Source organism: Lissotriton vulgaris, chromosome 5 (assembly GCF_964263255.1).
Source record: "Lissotriton vulgaris chromosome 5, aLisVul1.2, whole genome shotgun sequence".
Taxonomy (NCBI): Eukaryota; Metazoa; Chordata; class Amphibia; order Caudata; family Salamandridae; genus Lissotriton; species Lissotriton vulgaris.
The window spans coordinates 1,835,518,197-1,835,531,684 of NC_141693.1; the positions used below are offsets into that span (position 1 = coordinate 1,835,518,197).

At 43.5% G+C, this 13,488-nt stretch overlaps 1 protein-coding gene across 1 annotated transcript in view; it reads left to right on the forward strand.

Moving 5' to 3' along the window:
- MRPL10 (mitochondrial ribosomal protein L10) overlaps nucleotides 1-13,488 on the forward strand; it is a 44,839-nt gene that overhangs the window by 1,131 nt on the left and 30,220 nt on the right. Inside the window, exons 2-3 of the mRNA XM_086924300.1 lie at nucleotides 7,083-7,258; nucleotides 12,171-12,335. Of these exons, the coding sequence (XP_086780426.1) occupies nucleotides 7,083-7,258; nucleotides 12,171-12,335 (341 nt within the window). The remainder of the gene's footprint in view (nucleotides 1-7,082; nucleotides 7,259-12,170; nucleotides 12,336-13,488) is intronic.

The following is a 13,488-nucleotide window of genomic DNA, read 5'->3' on the forward strand; positions in this document are numbered from 1 at the left end:
AAATGGGGATTGGTGTTTGCACACAGTTTTCACTTTGTAGTCGGAGAAAGAAAATTAAATTGCATTATGTGACAGTCTTGCTGGAGCACCAGTGTGTGATAGAAAATGCCCCAGAATGTCATTTTTTTGTAACACAGTAAAATGTAAATACCTGTAAATGAATGAACTGCACACATTCAGCAGGTAGGAAAGCAAAAATAATGCACATTTTGTTTGTAATTATGAAGTGTGATGGAAACAAAGATTATAATAGGATCAGAACAGATCATGTCACTGTACTTGGTGGTTCACAACTGATCAGTATTCACTGAAACCTAATTTCCTCACATTATCGTTTGTGGACAATCTAATTTTGTCAGTAAAACCGTATATCAATGCAAATATAGTGGTCATTTCCATGGAAAATATGCTGTCTGTAAACAACAGTGTGCTACCACATGATGCTTTAGTTACATTAAAAAAATCGTGTACCTCGTCTATTAATATAATAATTCTTTATTCGGTTAATCACGAAGAAAACCATAAAAGAAGCAATCAGCATAAAAAGACCATACATACATGAGTTAAAATGACATTTCATGGGAGCGTTTATACAATAAGGAAAAAGGGAGTAAGTGTCATTTGTTTAAAAAGAAGAGAGGTTTTTGCTTCAAAGGATCATCATCAAATCGTTAAATCATTATTTTTTTTTTCCTTTTCCCTAGTGCAGTTTGCTAGAGGTTTTTTCTGTGATTCAAAATACATTTTAAAAAGTTTAAGACCAGGTAACAGACTTCTTCAGACTCTAAAGTTTGCAGTCTTAGGAAGGCCGGTCGACATTGTCTGAGGCCCCATCGCCTGCATAGCGGAAGTATCCAATATTTTCTGTGGGATGATAAAATTTACAAAAAAAGATGACATGGATATTGGATTGAGTTGATTTCGCGTCGCAGGGACACAGAGGGAGGTTTGAGTCCCAAGCCTTGTTTAGGGGAAAAGCGACCAGTCTAAAAAAGAGGTTCAGTCTGAGCCTGGTGAGCAGCATCCTCTCGTATGTTTTAGTATCAAGAGTAAGATACGGTTGGATGCCAAACGTTTGCTGAACTGTTCGCGTGAACCACTGAAGGTTTTGCTGACTCGATTGACAGTCTTAGTGTTTCCAGATGCCGTAATGCAAGTTCCTTAAGTTCCTTTTTTGGGAAAGCAACTATCGATTCTGGATGGAGGTAATATTTTTCGAGGCCAAGGTCAGTGACCTCGTCTATTAAAATTAGATAGGCTGCAAACGTTTTTTGTTCTATAAATTGCATTGTGGTTGTAAAAAGATTGTGAACCATTGCTCTATATTTTGGTCATAGCCTCTGTAACGGTCCACATCATTCCATTCTACCAGCAACTCCTGCCAGAGCTATCATACGCAGAGTACTATACAGAACCCTACATTTCTACCCAAACAAATCCTTTTTTCAGCAAAATTAGGATAATGAAGGACTGGGACAAAAAACATAACTTTCTAACCTAGATTACGATTGTAACTTATGATCTGCACAGTAACAAAAGGATCTATGTGACAGAGGCAGTAACCCACTAAGCTAGGCATATAAAATACTGTTTTGTGACCTGCATAGTACACACTCTTTGCAGCAGGCTTATTAACCCTCTGCGCTACCTTAAGTGAGTTAAAACTGGCAGTAGATAAAACTCTGATCTATCTCCAGCAGGTACATTAATTATCAGAGTTATCTTGGCACTTTCATTGTTGCCTGAAAACTGTTGGATACTGTTTGCAGGGTATGCTCAGACGTGAGTCCCTTGCTCACTTTACCTCTGGATTCAAGCAAGCCTGGCTGAAGACAGCTGTAATGCCAGAAACCGGTCCTATGAAGCTTGTTTCCGGTCCAGGGAAGGCATGGCTTGGCAGTTCGGGCTGGACTGTTCCCATGAGGCACATGTGTGAGTCGCCACACATGATTTGCATATGGCCATGTCTGAACTGGGGTGGCAGAGTGGGCTAAAGAACGGTGATGGATTAAACCCAGATCTGTTGACTGGGTGTGAGTGTTTGATTGGTTCAGATGCTCCGTCCATCACCACCCCCTTTTGTACCGCTAAGTTAAAACTGAACATGGCGTCGCTTCAAGGACACCACCCTCGTTTTTAAAATTTTTAACTTCAACACGGAGTGCGGTGTCCTCGAAGCGGGTGCCACACTCAGTTTTACAGTTAAAACCCCCCCTAAAAAAAACTGAGCGTGGTGTACCTGAAGTGGTCACCGCGCTCACTATGAAAGTACAAAAAATACAAATTAAACAGAGCTCGGTGTCCCAGAAGTGGATGCCGCGCTCAGTATTAAATAGAAATAAATAAACTGAGCGCGGTGTCCCTAAAGCGGGCGCCACGCTCAGGATACAAATACAACAAAATAAAGCAGCCGCCAGTGCCCATACCCAAAATAGTGCTGACCCACTCGGTAAAGCCGAACGTGTACAGAGCCAAGTAAAAGACCCAGTCGTCATGGGTGGTAAAAAATAGCGACAAGGTGGTAACAAGGAGAGACTAACAAGCCTCATAATGAATCGGAAGCCAGCTTTTACCAAGGGCAATAACACCAGCCAATCAAAAATATGTCAGAAGAGAAGGTGAGGTGTACACAGCATACTTGACTACTGCACGCCTCGCAGAGCGAGCATTGCAAGCGCGCTGCCGCTAGGCTCAACCTAAAAAACAGAGAATACTTATTTGATTAAAAACAAGACCAAAACGATAATACCCAATAAGTAGAAAACGAGATATGAATTTGTAAAGATTAAATCCCAAAACAGTGTTCAGAATTCAATAGCACTAAAGGGTTACTTGTGGTCGCACTAGACCGGGGTAAATCCAAAGTTCCGACCACGATGGAGGGCAGGCCGGTTAAAGGAGCGATGCAGGGCCAGCTGAAAAAGTACCTTGCATGGAGCAAGCACCTCTTCAAGGGCTCCCTGTGTCTGTTCTGATTCACAAAGTCAGGTTGATGTGTCAAAGTCGAGCCTCACAGTCGGTGTTGAAGGGTCGGCGCTGTGTCAGAGTCCAGCCTTGCAGCGGCGTTATCCGATCGGCGCTGCATTGTTGTTGAACTTTGCAGTCGAGACTTACGTCGTTGTTGAATCTTCACTGCGTCCTCAGGGCACTGACTTGGTTCCAATCGGCAAATTTCTTTTTGCAGAACCCACTTCTGAGGCCCAGGGCTGGAGGTGCATCTCAGGCAAGGGTATGATTCACAGAAGGAATAGACCAACAGAGTTAAAAAGTCTTTTGTGACCCTGAGACTTCAGAAAACACGAGGCAAGTCAACAAGCCCTTGGAGAAACTTAGGTTCACGGATGTAGAGCACAGGTCCAGTCATTCTCACTCTCAAGCAAGAAGCAGCAGGCCAACACAGCAAAGCAGGTAGCAAAGTGGCAGTCCCTCCTACAGCAATCACCAGCCCAAAGCAGTTAGCAAAGTTGCAGTCCATCCTTTAGCACAAGAGCTCTTCTTCCAGGGAGGATGTTCTTCCAGGGAGGATGTTTTTGGTTCCAGCAAAGTTCTGATATGGTGGTATCAGGGTTCCAGTACTTCTACCCAAAGGTGCCTTATGAAGTAACAAAAAAGAATGAAAGAAAAAAAAGAGGGTAAATAAACAACTCAGACCACAAAAAGTATATAGTGCAGCTTTTTTGCAAGTAAAAAATAATTAGGATCTCAGGTTCTCCCCCCTTGTTTCACATTGATAATTGGCCCTACCTGGTTCCTGTCAATTGGGCCTGACCCCCTTTTGGCCTAACTTTCTAAAAGTGGCATTTTCAGATTTACAATTTAAAGTGCAACTTCAACATACTTTGTGATTTTAAATTGGTAGTCCAGAGACGCTACACTCTAAATCTCTTATCTTTTCCCAATTGGAAATTACATGTAAAAGATATTTTAAGGCAATCCCAATGTTAACATATGGATGATATACTCCTTGCAGTAGTGAAAAAAGAATTTAGCAGTTATTCACTAACAGGACATGTAAAACTCAAAAGTACCTTTTAAATACACTGCACCATTGGCATACGCTTCTTAAGGCCTACCTTAGGTGTGACATATTTGTAATTAAAGGCAAGGTTTGGGCCTGGCAAGTAGGTTAACTTGCCAGGTCAAAATTGCAGTTTAAACGGCACCCACAGGCTCTGCAATGGCAGTCCTTAGCCATGTTTAAAGGTCTTATGATGTGGGTGGCGCAATTAGTGCTTCAGGCCCGCTAGTAGCATTTAATTTGCAGGCCATGGCCACATATAGTGTACTTTACTAGGGATTTATAAGTAATTAAAATATGCCAATTGTGGATAAGCCAATGTTACCATGGTTTGAGTACAGAGCATATGCACTTAACCACTGGTTAGCAGTGGTAAAGTGCCCAGAATTCTAAAGCCAGCAAAAAGCAGGCGGTCAGAAGGCAAAAAGTCAGGGTAAACCACACCAATGATGCCAAGTCTAACACACTGCTTTCAGTTCGGGCGGAAGGTTATGAACAGAGTCTATGAAATAAATAATTTAGATACGGTTGCATATTACACTTTTTCCATTTCTAAGTGCTGTAAATACCCGGAGGTAGTATTATTTTATTATGACTAAATCTATTGACACTGGAGGACGAAACCTTAGTTGGCTTATAGGGATTCAGACGTGTGATCTACAGGTCACTGTTTTCCCTGCTGAATGTAACACAAGTAGTTAACTGATGACCGTATGACTTGACATAGTTTACTAATTCTGGGGATACCTTTTTAAATCTAGTAATATGTAGCATTACAACACTGAACCCAGAATCGCAAAAATGTCTGCAGTCCTCTTATTTTCGTCCCCCTGTACTCCTTCTTCGGACTTTGTAGTTTTATGTAAGCTGTAATGGAGAAGCATTGCCGTATGATTTCTGTTTCATTTTACCAAACAAAAATCATAGTTTCCAGCATATGATGATTTCTTCTCCGAATTAAGATTTAAACAAAGCAACGTGTACTTTCACCTTGTATCCCAACTGTACATCTTCAGTTAGGGTAAAAAACATTTACCCGTCATAATTGTTCTTGCTTCGCGCTTATTTTCATTATGCTCTAAAAACACCTGAACAACATTCTTTATGGAAATAAGTAGTAAATGTAATATTTCACACAGGAATACTATGTGTGGGTGATACCTTTCTACAGAGTACGTTTTGAGTATTTTAACTGGAGGCTGTCTTCTGACTTAACCTATTGTTGGTTTAACAATCTCATCGGAAAATGGGGGCACCTCTAGATGCTGCTTAGAATGGACTGGCTTATGTCATAGAACACGTCTTGAGTGATGTTGTCTATGAGGTCATAAGTAGTGCATGGCAGGGGCACACGTTATAGTTAGTGCTGCTAATTATAACTGGCGAATTTCTTTTTTTTCTTTCTTTTTTAGTTTAACATGTTAACGTTGTCATTGACAATTTGACCTAACAATGTTACTTTTATGGCTTTTTGTCAGTAAATATATACATATTCCGCTCACATGAGCAAGGAGCGGATTGCTCCGGATTGCTCCGAAATGAGTAGAGTTGCATTGCTAAAATAAACACGCAGAAAAGAATTTGGCCCGTGGTGTTGTCCGAATCAAGTAGGAACAACACTTTTTGGGAAATATAGGGGCTTGCCACCCCACCCGCTGTCGCACAGAAGCTCGGGTCCTGAGCGAAAGAAAAGTGTTGGGATATATATATATACACATATGTATATCTTCAACTATTGGTCTGGTATTCGCATATTTCTTCCTCCAACTACACCATGGGACAAAGGGACTGGCAGAGCCTTGTGGCGGAAGCCAACATCAGTCTTGTTGTCTTTGCCAGTGCTTTTTTTTGGGGTAACTTAACAGTATTTTCAAGACAAAGCGTTTCTTCTTAGAATGTGGACAAATATGACAGAGGAGCGGAAGGAAATTGTGGAGTTTATGGCAATTTAGGGTGGTGCCCCTGGGCAGCTCTGTATAGACCATGGCTAACGAGGAAACCTCGCCCACAGAGCCTTTAGATGCACTCCAGCATTCAGAATACATGCTCTGCTAAGGTTGAAGAGTGCGATGAAACACACTCTTGGAAACAAAGTGGACTCTTATCATTATCAAACTAGGCCTGATGCAGACAATGTGGCCTCTCAGACCAGCAGAATTACTGTGGTAGAGAGGAGATTGAGCTCTAATTAAGACTAGCTACATAACTGGGAAGAAATGTTTCACGCTCTTCCTTGGAGACGCAAGATTAGCACATGCAAGGCTCTAGGGTCAAGAGCCAAGTTCCACAAGGAACACTATTAGCAGTGAGCATTAACTGAATCCAGCTCTATTGAGTGAGTTGTTGAAAAGAGGATCTCAGACGTTAAACTTTAACTTCTCCTAACTGAGCGAGTGAGCAGCTCTGTGGCATCCACAGCTTCGCTAGTTTTGCCCCCGGGCTCTGAATTTTTATTGGTCATTGTTGGTGTTCCACAGCTGATCATCAGATGGTGGGAATTTATGAAAAAATTGCTCTTCTGATCCTCTGTGCCCTCAATTATCTGCTCCAGGATGGTACCCTTCCTCTGCTTTTCTGTCTTTTTTGGGTATTCAGACGTGTAATAAAATTCATTTAACCTAATGAGCAAACTGAGGCACTACAGCTGAACCTGTTGCACGCATTAATAACCACTCTTTTCTACAGCAGATTTTTCTTTCTAGAAAATATCCAATTTTAGACATATGCTCGAACGCAGGCCATAGACACGCATATTTTGAGCCCAAAGATACACACCATGTACTAGTCATCTGTCTTTTTCCACCCCTCTCAGAACTTTCATAGCTACACAATCAGGACCCTCTGCACCTGTATTACACCTCTTGTACACAGTCCCTCACCTCCATGTCTGCCCCACGATCTAATATAGGCTATACTTTCAGACCATCATTCTACAGCCTGATCTAAACATTTATTAACTTTATACTCCAGCAGAAAAACATTGAAGTTTATTAAAGGACAAATTAATGTGTTCACCCTGACCTTACAGAGTCTTCATAATTGATGCTTTTGTCTCAATTTTCAGGCTGTTTTCCAACGGTTCAGAGTGTGCGACATGGCTCCAAGGCAGTCACTCGCCATCGCAAGGCCATGCACTTCGAGCGGCAGAAGCTCATGGCTTTGACTCGTTATATCCCTCCAAAACCTGCCGTCCCAGAAAGATGCATTGTTCCCAAGAAGAAGCCATTTGATGAGGAGAAGGTATGATGTATTCATTAGAATTTATAGTGGATGAGGTAAGGGAGTTCTTGCTCAGTAATCCTCACTTTCAACAAATTATTTGTAGCAATATTCCAGTGTTCATTTAGATAAGCCACCTGCAATGAACTTTCAACAGACAGATTGCATGAACCTTTTTGGTAATAATGGCATACTTTCTTTCTTGTAACGTCCTTGAATCAACCTTTAGGGACTTCCAACTCTGAATTGAGGGCCAGTTGAAATCAAGAATGTCGGATGAAAGCCTTCACCTAAGGAAAAATACAATTCCTTTGGCTCCCTGAGCTTGTAATTGGTGCCATTGTTTTATGTACACATGATGATTTGCAAGGGGTTGAATTTTGATCATGATTTCCCCAGTCCTTCATGCCCTTGTAACTTATTTCCAGTAGCTGAATCTGTACTTTGGGTATGAAACTGGAGTAGAAGTGGACCACGTGGGTTGAGGTGCCATGACATGGGTTAAGAGCACAGACTTGATAAAGCACGATCCATACTATGGACTATATAGAAAAGGCTGGTACTGGACCGTGAACACAGATGGCATAAAGCATTCAACGGGTACACTTTGAGAACAGATTGCATAGATAGCGCAAGCGTGCCCATACTAATGGAAGCATAGAGCATGCAACAGTTGACCTTGAACATGCAGTACAATACAGGAACTGCATTGCTCTTTAGTACAGTTTGCATGGAGCAGGTCGCTGTAGGATCATAGTAAAATCGACACTGAACATGGCATTGGCGGTCAGGTGTTGCAATGGTTCCGCTCCTTTTTAGATGACCGCTCCTTCTGTGTTGCCATCCCTCCCTTCAAGTCCAACTACCAACCACTGGCCATGGGGGTTCCGCAAGGGTCCTCGCTGAGCCCCACGTTGTTCAATATTTACGTGAGACCGCTGGCTGATGTCGCTAGGCAGTGGGGCCTTACTTTGGTCTCATATGCTGACGACACTCAGCTGGCGGTTACTCTCAGCGGGGATGCGGAGATTGAGGCCCCCAGGTTTCAGTCCGGACTGAAGGCGGTGGCTAGCTGGCTGACAGGCAATTGCCTTCAGCTAAACGCCACTAAAACAGAGGTGATGGTCGTCGGGAAGGGAGTGGAGCTTTGGGGTGACCACTGGTGGCCCTCAGAGTTGGGACCTACTCCGATCCCGGTATCGGAAGTGAAAAATCTGGGGGTATGGCTGGATGCGGGCCTCTCCTTTGTAGGCCATACTAAAAGAACCGCAGCCTGTTGCTTCGGTCTCCTGAGGGGCTTGAGACCTGTTCTCAAGTTCTTTGATGCCCCGACCAGGCAGCTGGTGATCCAGGCTACTATCATCTCCCGCCTGGATTACGCCAGCTCTCTCCTGGCTGGGGCTAACCAGGCTGAACTAACCCGCTTACAACGGGTTCAGAATGCTGCGGCGAGGGCGATTGTTGGCTTGCCCAGATTTTGCTCAGTGACAGGTGTCCTTCGCTCCCTACACTGGCTTCCGGTCAGGAAGCGCATCCTCTTCAAGGTTTTGTGCCTTGCTTTTAAAATCTTGAGAGGTACAGGCCCGGAAATCCTGTCGAGTTGTCTGTCTTTGTATGTCCCTGCCCGTAGCCTTCGCTCTCAGGGTCTGGCCCTTGCGGTGGTTCCCAGATTCAGGCTTAGCCGCATGGGAGGCCGCTCGTTTAGGGTAATGGCTGCGTCAGCATGGAACTCCTTGCCTGTTGAAATCCGCTTGCTGGAGGACCTTCTGACCTTTCGGAGGGCTATAAAAACCTTCTTGTTTTAGCTGTTTCTTAGTTTCTGTTTTTAGCCTGTCGTTGTGTTACGTGCTACCTTGTCTCTGCGCCAGGACGCTCCTTGGCTGGAGTATCTGTGCGCACAATAAATAGTCGTAACATAACATAACATAACAATATAACAGGGAACAGAAACTGCGCTCTGCAACTACGGTATGCAACATACTACAGTCCCAGCTGCATCATCTGAATGAGAGACAGTCAGCCTGGATCGCTCTTCTTTACCCAGTAGTGACATTTCCTGCGCACTTTTGGAATGCAGGCTTCTGATGAGCTGTGCGAGTCTTAATCCAACATACTCACATCCCCTTGCACTCACCCGTCAGATTTCTCTAGCTCACCCTCTCCATCCGTAACTGACAGAGCATAGAAACCGGGTGTCCTGGCAAAGGATTCCAACTTGGGGATCGAAAAAGCATTCAATCAACAGGTAACTAGTAGGTGCTTCTTTAGAACCGCGTGAAGGAGGAAGCCATGGGTATCCCTGTGGCAGGACGTTCCATATGTTATTGGACAGGCAATATGTTTATGATTTTAGTTGTTCAAATAGTGTCTTACGGAGGTAAGTGAATAAAGCAGTGCCATAACTCGGATCTCGATATGAACATGGGTTGAACCAAGTTCTGTAGGTCGTATTGCGGATCTCCCAATGGAATACACAAGTCGCTTGAAGTTAGCCTTTCCTTTTGACTAGCCAAACACTTTGATTATTATCCCTTGCCCACCTGCCATCATTGAATTTGGATTGAACCCAAAGACACTATGTTCTGCACTCCCGATTTACCCTGTTACCTCACGTTTTCTCTCTCTGTCACAAATTGTTACTTTCACAATCCATTTCACATCCGCTCTTGTGCTTGCACATATCGCTTCATATCTGTAAAGATACTTTAATTGAGCAAGGAACCAGTGGCTGGCTACGCATCTTTTTTTTTTTTCTCAAAAATGATTGAACATTTAATTCCTCTGGCTCACCGTCTGCTATGCCTCTGAGACTGCTACATAGCACAACTTGTTTTCTTTTACACATTTTCTACTCTTGTATTCCTATTGTTAGATGACACCCCTTGCAAATAGTTGTCCGCCTATGAATAGGTGTCTAAAGAGGCATGCTTGTGTTCTCTTTTCTCGTGTCACTACCTGTTACCGACATAAACTTCTTCACCTTATTATATACCCTTTTTGGCTTAAAATACTGATATTTTCTCTTCTCCTGTAATCCATCACCTGCAAGATGAAGTCTTGAATTCCACTGTTTCGTAGCTATCAAACATAGTTGAACCCTCCACTTCCTCATTCTGAACGTCTGCAAAACAGAAAAAGATCTACTTCCCAGCATCCTCTGCACACTCTGTTACAACCACCTGGATCTTCTTCTCTCTGCCCAAATTCACATTTATGCTTTGCCACCGTTTCTTCCCTTGCCACGATTCTCAGCAGATCGTCTGACTCTACTTGAGGCTGGTGGCCCTCATCACTTTCCTGTCACTACTGGCAGGTTGCTTGTAACTACTGAAAATGTGAATAATCAGCCACATTCTTCTGCAAACTGCCCAACTCGCTAAATGACACCAGTCATAAATAAACTTAATTATTGCAACATTCTCCTAGTCCGTCCTCTCGCGTTGCTACTCTACACATAATTAAATGATTACATTTGCTGTTCACTTACTTCTCCCAGTCCTCACTGCCTCCAAGTCAGATGACTGTCAGCTCAAAACAAAGCACTCTTTAAACAATACTTAAAGCAGTACATGGCATCTCACCCTCTATCTCTTCTATAACTTATCAGATAGTTTCATACTCAAAAACCCTAACTGCTTTCTTTGCCCAGGCCACCATGCACCACACCCAAGTCAGTGTTTATAAACTGCTAAAAACCCTCTACACAATACTCTTCAAGCTAAGTCCTCCATTCCTAAGTTCAATTATGTCGTAAAAGGCTTCCTGTTAAGTATCTTGGCCTATGCTTCCTCCATTACTCCTACTCACTCCTCCCAGTGGCTGGCGTTACTCCTTAGTAAGCTGTATGGAGAGGTGTGGCTCACTGGTTGGAGGCGGCAGACCTGTAAGCAGAGAACGGCCCGGGACCAGGGTTCAATTCCCGACGTGGCAGGGTCGTGGACCAGGGGTCAACGGACTCGATAATTCTCGCCTCAGTGCCTACTCTGACCAGGGAACACACTCGGTAACTCTGGGCATTAAGCTTGCCTCATCTCTACAACAGCCCCCCACAGACGCCGGGGATGCCTGGTTTCACCCTGGAGATACCCAGAAAGGGACCATCTCACAGGGAAAACCAGGACGGGTTCCCCAGCGGTCTACAGCGCCAGGACACTCTGGTAGAGTAGCAGTGCGCTTTACAAGAATCCCACATTTACATTTTACATTTGTATAGAATCCTGTATAAATACAGCCTGCTGTGTAGTTAGTGGACTGTCATTTTAATGTTCCATTTATTATCACTCTCTTCACTTTGACTGATGACTGAAAATATTGAACTGTCTTGGTAGGATGTACAAGTGTTTCAGTGCTTTAGAAATGCAAATAGAGAGTTCAAGCTTGGCATCTTGAGTGCACACTGTATAGACCTTGCATTCACTGGGCCCTCAGCACAAGCCTCATATTGTAGTCAACAGTCGGAACTGGGCACAAGCAGCAGTCTGACCCTAAACACGGACCGCGTATTCAGGCAACAGGCTGAGCTTGGTCACAGCCTACATTGAAAATGAAGTAACGGAACCCTGACACAGGCTACATTGAGTAACTGGACCGAGTGCAACCTGCATGGAGAATGCATTAAGAGAACACATAAGAGAATAAGCCTCATACATCACGTGACTTCTGGACTCTGAACACATGCTCGGTAAAGCAGATGAAAACAAAGGCTCAGCCCAGACGAGAAAGAGTAGGCACCAACCTGGCACTCAATCACTCCAAATAAAGAATTCAGTGACTGGACACACATAAGCACAGACCACATGATTCAGGAAACAAGTGTACCCTGGGTGTAGACTGCCTAGAGCAGGCAAGAAGACGGAGAATAATCCTGTATCTGAGGTTTGTTTCTGAGATGTCTGCATTTCTCACTCTTTGTTTTTGTGTGCTTTACCCTCAGGATAGCCTTTTGGTAAAGATCCTCAGTCGGCAACTAAAAGGTGTGTTTCAGGAGAATAAGATGATCGCTGTGTTCCAGAACTGCGCCATCAGCGGCGAGGACATGTTGAAACTCAGGCACAGGCTTTTGAAACACAACATCCATATCAAGGTCTTCCCCAACCAGGTAAATACCATCTGCAGGGATTGGGTTAACAAGGGCAGCACAACACCCAAAATGGGCCAGTAGAGCTGGATTCCAAATGTGACTAATTCACTAATCCACAAACACCTGTCCAGCCCCTGCAGTAGCAACGTTTTTGCTGTCTTGTCCTGTTGTGTAGGGCAGTTATGGTCGTCCTTTCTCCATGCAGTGCACTTCCCTCCATGCTAGGTGCTTTGCACATTTTATTTTGAGTACACGTTCTCTAAATAGCCTTGGATGCACAGTGTAAAATAAAATGTTGTTCTTCAACATAAAAAGTGTGTTAAAATACAGTTAGGGTTGTGCGACTTCCAGGCTATATAAAAAAAACACAAGAAAGCCAGAGGGTGAGAAAATAGGGTGCTTACAATAAAAAAAAAAACATTTTATTAACGTTTATTACATTACCTGTACATTTATAATATTATGGTATATGGGAATCATTATGGTGCATTACTCCGTAACTTTCCATGAGTAATTGCAGCCCAGCGTTTCACCTCTCTGTGGTTTCCATTAATGTGCTGCAGACATTTTCTCCACCGTTACTCGGTCTACACTCCATTAGACTCTACCAACCGTCATTCCTTCAAAGTCCAGTCCACCCATTTATTTCCAGTCCCCGTACACATAGGTGGGATACCGGCTAACAACATGTCAAAAAAGGTGTGTGAAAACCTGCTGGTTCAGTGTCGGTGCCAGCAGTCTCACTCGAAGTAAACAAAATGATTCCAGGTTTTGTTGTTCTAAGAATATCCGATGAAGAGGAAAAACGTGACTGGAGATCAGCCCAAGCTTATTCTTTAAGAAAAGTAATTAATCATCAATCACAAAAAAAATGTCTTCATTTAAATATTTTGGGTGTCAACCTTGTATAGCCATATCCAAATAGCTTGTTTAGAAATAAGCTGAAGGTAATGGAGCACATTTAGTAGCCAGAAGCAGGGGAGCCGAGGCGAGTAGGTTGTGAAGTGGGTTGAGACCCTTGACCCTGGTTTGCCTACAGGGCCCGCACTCGTGCCCCTGTGAAGGTAACAGTCTCCATTACTCTGGGAACTACACATTACATATACATCGGTGAGGGTATTAGTAGCATTATTCCACCTGAAGAAAACCCAGGACCATTGAGGGCATCAGT